Source organism: Orycteropus afer, unplaced genomic scaffold (genome assembly GCF_000298275.1).
Source record: "Orycteropus afer afer isolate SDZICR_OR568_19922 unplaced genomic scaffold, OryAfe1.0 scaffold00128, whole genome shotgun sequence".
Lineage (NCBI taxonomy): Eukaryota > Metazoa > Chordata > Mammalia > Tubulidentata > Orycteropodidae > Orycteropus > Orycteropus afer.
The window spans coordinates 6,195,498-6,202,205 of record NW_006921715.1 but is presented as its reverse complement, the minus strand read 5'-3'; the positions used below and the strand labels follow the sequence as shown (position 1 = coordinate 6,202,205).

Below are 6,708 nucleotides of genomic sequence, written 5' to 3'. Positions count from 1 at the left end.
TGTAGCCTGGTGCTTCCCTAATAAACCCTGTAATCTGTGAGCTCTGTGTGGCCACTGCAGCAAATTATCGAACCCAGGAGAGGTGGTGGGTGCTTTGGGAGGAACGGTTGGTGAAAGGGCTGGAGGGAGGCAGCATGTCTGGCCTTGCAGTAATAGGCCTTGGGTTACTGCTGGTAATCCTGTCTTCCTCCTGCAGGATTAGAGGAGGTCAGAATATGTGGCCTCCTCGCTGTTTTTGTATAAGGGGTATCACCAAAACTCCATGGGTACTTCGTCACCAAAACTGAGTGGAATCCTTAAGTCTTTTCATGTTCCCCCTACAGAAAATGAAGAGTATCTGTATGGTGTGTTGCAGCCAACAGAGGCAGCACAGCTCGCCAGCAGAACGGCTGGCTCAGGGCTGTGGCTATCAAGACCACGGCCTGTGACATGGTCTTGGTGCATCTGTCAATCTATCAGGAAGTTCTGGTGCAGGAAAAGCATTTCTTTAAAAAGCATCCTTTAGAAGTTCACGCAACACATTCATCAAGTACCCAGCATATGCTAAGTAATCTTACGTACATGTTTACAAACTCCAAGAGTTGCTGTGATGGTTAATGTTATGCATCCACTTGGCTAGGCCATGATTCTCACTGCTTTGACAGCTATTATGTAATCATCTTCCATTCTGTGATCTGATGTGAGCAGACAATCAGCTAGAAAGGGAGTTTCTTTTGGGGGTGCAGCCTGCATCCAAGATATTTGGATGTTCTGGGAACGTGTGCACATGCTTTCTCGATCCCGCACTCGTCTCATGACAGTCTCCACAAATGCAGGAGCCATTTCTTTGCTGTAAATCTTTCTATACATTTATATATACGCTTCAATGGTTTTACTCCTCCAGAGAATCCAGCCTAAAACAAGTGTTGACAAGAAAATAAGCAATTCCAGTACAAGGCAAAATGTGCCATATAAGCAAGTAATGGGATTTTTAACATGAGCCCTATCCCTGAGGAAAAGGGGATCTGTCAGGGAACGTCTCAGAAGTGATGCCTACACAGAAGAATGAAGAATATTTCAGGAAGAAGAAGCAACAGAGTCAAAGACCTAAAGGCAAGAAATTAACTTATAGACCAAGATCCAAATCAGGTTTTGTACTTACTGGAAAGTAGCACGTAAGGAGAGAGTTAAGTGTAGAGGTTTTAACAGATCAATTTCTGATAAATAAGGAATAAGTCTGAGCAGACAGTCAACATCACAAAGACAGGAAAGTGTGTGTCTGTGTGTGCACGCGTGTGCACAAGCATCCCTTCCTGCCCAATAACCCCTCTAACATAAGCTGTGAGCCTTACTTAGCAAGAAGAAGAAATCTCTCTAAGGCTGTATCTATAAACACAGACAATACTAGTGAGTTGTAAGTATCCTGAGTTTATACATGTAAGTCCATATGTGAAGTTCAAAGCATTTTTTACTGTAATAGCAAATTTTCTCTACTGAAAAAGAACAGAACACTACCCATTTTTAAATTTACAGAATTATTCAAACACTCACTATAACATTTTCAACATTTAAAGTAGTCGGAGACTGTACAGTAGTCCCCCCTTAGCAGGCAAGGGATGTATTCCAAGATCCCCAGTGGTCGCCTAAACCTGTGGATGGGATGGAAACGTGTACACAGTATGTTTTTCCCACACCTACGTATGACAGGTACCCAGAGGCCCCCAGGCAGGCAGCGTCAATCTGTCAGACATCACACGGCTCAGCACGGCCACCCCCTGAACTGTGCTTTCCAGGTTCATTCCCAGTGCAGCAGGAGGAAGCTGCTCTGGGACAGACTGGGATGGCACTGTGATTTCATCCCACTATTTTCAGAACAGACTGCGGATAACTGAAACCATGGATAAAGGGGGACTACTGTATTCTCAACAACAAAATGTTGTTGTTGTTGTTGCTATGTACCGTCGAGTCGGCCCCGACTCATAGCGACCCCTCCTTGGGTTTCCGAGGCAGTATCACTATGGAAGTAGGATTGCCCAACCTTCCTTCTGAGGAGTGGCTGGTGGGTTTGAACCGCCAGCCTTCTGGTTAGCAGTCAAGTGCTTTAGCCACTATGCTACCAGAGCTCCTAACAACAAAATAAATTATTAAAAAATATATAAAATAATGCAAAAAAAAAAAAATCCCAGATAACAAGTTTCTTCTCTCAAAAAAAAAAAAAAAAAAGTTTTCTAAAGTTTACTTAGCTTAGAAATTATCTCAAATATACACATTTTCTTCCCCTTCTTTCTCTTTCACTGGGACTGCACAGTATTATAACAGAAGCAAGCATCATTAGTGTTTACCTCTCGGCCTGTAAGGATATGTCTTGCCAACTTCACTTTTGCAAAATTCCCTTTGCCGATTGTTTTCAACAGTCTGTAGTTTCCGATGTGAGGCTGGTCGTCTGCACAGGAAGCTATAGAGTTTCTACATCGAGCTCCGGAGCGCCCGGTTCGAGAGGTAACTTCTTGACGCCCATCTCCATGTGAGGTGTGCTAAAACACAATATGCACAAAGACAAGGAAGTGAGAGAACACACAGTTCTTGTCAAGTTTTCAGAGTCTCTGTTGAAGAGAAAAAGCATTACTTTTTTTTTGGTAAACCTTTATTGTGCTTTAAGTAAGTTTACACAGCAAATTAGTTTTCCATTCAGTAATTCCTACAAAAACTGTTCCAAGACATCAGCTGCAATCTCTGCAAAACATTAACAGTGCTTTCATTTTCATCTTAATGTATCTGCACCTCAAAGGATCTACCTCATATAAGAAAATAAGAGAATGCTGAGAAGTACATTATCAAGTGTTGAAGTTCAACTCAGTATTCAGAAAGAAAACGACAGATATTTTGCATATGTGGCTGTCACATGAAATAAGGGTAATAGCTTTCGAGTGCTAACCAGAAGGCTGGCGGTTCAAACCCACCAGCCAATCCTTGGAAGGAAGGTTGGGCAATCTACTTCCATAGTGATACCACCTCAGAAACCCAAGGAGGGGTCGCTATGAGTGAGGTCTGACTTGACGGCAGTGCACTGCATTTTCTGTTTATGATCATAAATGACTTAACTCTTCCATATACAAATAAACATACCAGAAGCTGGACTATATGAAGAACAACACAGCATTAAGATTGGAGGAAGACTCATTGACAATCTGCGATATGTAGACAACACAACTTTGCTTGCTGAAAGTGAAGAAAAGTTGAAGCATTTACTGATGAAGGTCAGAGATTACAGTATTCAGCGTGGATTACACCTCAACGTAAAGAAAACAAAAAGCCTCACAACTGGACCAATACACAACATCAAGATAAATGGAGGAAAGACTGAAGTTGTCAGGGATTTCATTTTATCTGGATCCACAGTGAACACCCATGGAAGCAGCAGTCAGGAAATGAGACATCATATTGCACTAGGCAAATCTACTACAAAACATCTCTTTAAAATGTTAAGAAGCAAAGACGTCACTCTGAAGACTAAGGTGCACCTAACTCAAGCCACAGTATTTTCAATAGCCTTATATGCCTGTGAAAGCAGGGCAATGTTTACGGAAGACCAAAAAAGAGTTGATGCTTTTGAACTGTGGTGCTGGCGAAGAACAGTGAAAATACCATGGGCCGCCAGAAGAACAAACAAATTTGTCTCGGAAGAAGTGCAGCCGAAACGATCCTTAGAAGCGAGAACGGCCAAACTTCGTCTCCCCTACTTTGGCCATGTTGTCAGAAGAGAAAAGTCCCTGGAGGAGGACATCATGTTTGGTGAAGCAGAGGGTGAGCCAGAGAGGGGCGGTCCTCAGCCAAACAGACGACTCAGTGGCCGCAACAATGGGCTCAGGTACAGCAAGGCCTGTGAGGACAGCGCCCGACTGGGCAGCGTCTCGTCCTGTTGTACACAGGTCACGGAGAGCTGCCGTGACTCAATGGCACCTAACAACAATCAATGTACCATCACACATGACCCTCACCACATTTTGGGAAGGCAGGGCATCTAATGTCACCATTTACCAAACAAGGATACCCTTGTAACTTACCAAGGTCACATCATTATTTAGTGAGAAATCCAAGGGGAACCTGGACTCCCAATTTCTTTGTATGCTACGCTGCCAACAATAACTCAAATAGGTATGTTTAAAGAAACAGCTAGACTGGCCCTTGACAAATGTTTGTTAACCTGACTAACCGAGTAAAGGATTTAACATGCTCGGTACAGGTAAAACTAACCATATGCACCTCTAGCCCCATCAAACAGCAAGGCACCAGCATCATGAAGAGCTGCTGTGGACTAACCTGCACAGACCGCATCCAGGTGAGTACAGCCTCCCCCCCCCCCCATGTGCTCACAGGTACGCTGCCCGCTGCCTGCCCGCTCCTCGGCTGTGAGTGCACCTGCTTCAGAAGGCTTCTCATTCTCGGGCGCACACACACAGACTTTACCAAGCTCTTTATTCTTTTCTCTCTTCCAACTTTTAGTCCAGAAAAATGCAGAGGGTATAGGTCAAAACAATACTGATTCTAGCTGATAAACATGAGAAGTAATTTTACAATACACTCAGGAAAAAGGAAAGTAAGTGTTTGAAAGTAACAAAACAGAAAACCAAACTCACTGCCGTGGAGTTGATCCTGACTCATAGCGACCCCTCCTTGGGTTTCCGAGGTGGTATCACTACAAAAGTAGATTGCTCAACCTTCCTTCCAAGGAGTGGCTGGTGGGTTTGAACCGCCAGCCTTCTGGTTAGCAGTCAAGTGCCTTAGGCACTACGTGACCAGAGCTCCCTTGGAAGTAAGAGTAAGCTTGAAAAACTTGTGCCATCAACCCTGAGGCCCTCAGAAGATGTCCTGTCCCGAATTTCTGCTTTAATCTCTATCTTCTTATTCATGTTCCTCTAACTAAATATTCTCTTTCTCTTGTACCGGGTGTGGGAACACTAGCCAATGACCACATTAAGACTTCAGGACAACAGTTTCTATTTTGATTGCATATATAGTTTAGTAACATAGGCTTTTTTTGACCAGTTACAAATGTGAGTAATCTGTAGCTTTGTTTCTGTAACAAAAATGGTTCTAATTTACAAATTAGAAGTTCTGGAGAAACAACCTATATAAATGCGGACTTCCGGATCCAAGAAAACAAACTAAAACAATGACGATGACTCAGCTATGACACTAAGGCTTTGCACAAAATGGACACATGTTGTGTGACCCCAGGCCCATGCCACTGCAGCACAAATGGGATTTTTACATGTATTGGAGTACGGTTTTAAAAGAATTCTCATAATCATGTTTGTTAAGTTTATCTTCAAACCAGATTTTAATTCTACCAGAATTTAAGTTTCATGAAAAGAAGGGCAGTAATCTACTGTTTTGGGGACCTTAGCACAGTAGTTGGCACATTGTTGTTGCCGTTAGATGCCATGGAGTCAGCTATGCCTCTTAGAGACCTTACATACACAACACAATGGAACACTGCCTCGCCTCACACCACCTTCACAATCTTCGCTAAGTCTGAGCCCACTGTTGGAGCTACTGTGTCAATCTGGTCTCCCTCTTTTTTTGCTGACCCTAAACCAAGCATGACGTCTTTCTTTAGAGACTGGTCCCTCCTAATGTCATGTCCAGAGTAAGTGAGACAGTCTCTCCATCCTTGCTCCTAAGAAGCATTCGAATTGTACTTCCTCAAGACAGATCTGTTCATTCTTCTAGCAATCTAAGGTTTATTCAATATTCTTTGCCAACACCATAATTCAAATATGGTGATTCTTCTTTGGTCTTCCTTATCCATTGTCCAGCTTTCGCATGCATATGAAGTGACTGAAAATGCCACGGCTTGGGTCAGGTGCACTTCAGTCCTAAAAGTGACATCCTTTTCTTTTTGTTTGTTTTAATTGTGATTTGGGTGAAAGTTTACAGAGCAAATTCATTTTCCATACAACAGTTCCTACACATTTTCTTTTCATGCCATCGACTGCAATTCCCCACAATGTAACAGATCTTCCCTCTTCCCTTTATCTTTCCTACCCATGAATGCCCACCATCTGAGCTGTCTCCCTATGCAAACACTGCCCTTTTCTTCTCCCACAAATGACTGGCGGCTCCAAAGAGTGTATCTACCTGATGTCAAAGTTCACCCATATATGCCTGTCTACTGTTTGGCTGGAAGCCATGGGAGTGAGTTCAGTTCTAGGCCTGAAGAGTAACTGGGGCCGTAGTCTCGGAGGTCTCACCAAGCTCTATCAGACCAGCAAACCTGGTTTATTGTTTTTATGATTTTGGGATTTGTTCCACATTGTTTTGCCACTCCATCCAGGGTCTCAAGCACCAATCCCCCTGAGTGGCTGACCGTAGTAGTCAGGTATCATCTAGTTCTTCTGGTCTCATGGCGAAAAGTGATTATCTTTGCTTTTTAAGTCTTTTAAGAGCTCTTTTTGCTATGGATTTACCCAACGCAACATGTCATTTGATCTCCTGACTGCTGCTTCCATGGGCATTGATTGTTCACCCAAGAAGAATGAAATCTTTGACAACTTCAATCTTTTTTCCATTTACCACGATGTTGCTTATTGGTCTAGTTGTGAGGATTTTCCTCTTCTTTATGATGAGGTGTAATCTGTATAGAAGGCTACAGCATTTGATCTTCATCAGAAAGTGCTTCAAGTCTTCATTTACAGCCAGCCAGGCTGTGTCATCTGCATATCGTAG

General features: G+C 43.1%; 1 protein-coding gene across 1 annotated transcript in view; it reads right to left on the bottom strand.

The window, feature by feature from the left end:
- Window positions 1-6,708, bottom strand: part of MARK3 (microtubule affinity regulating kinase 3) — a 140,123-nt gene that overhangs the window by 95,199 nt on the left and 38,216 nt on the right. The window contains exon 2 of the mRNA XM_007944571.2: window positions 2,322-2,513. Coding sequence (XP_007942762.2) covers window positions 2,322-2,513 — 192 coding nt within the window. The remainder of the gene's footprint in view (window positions 1-2,321; window positions 2,514-6,708) is intronic.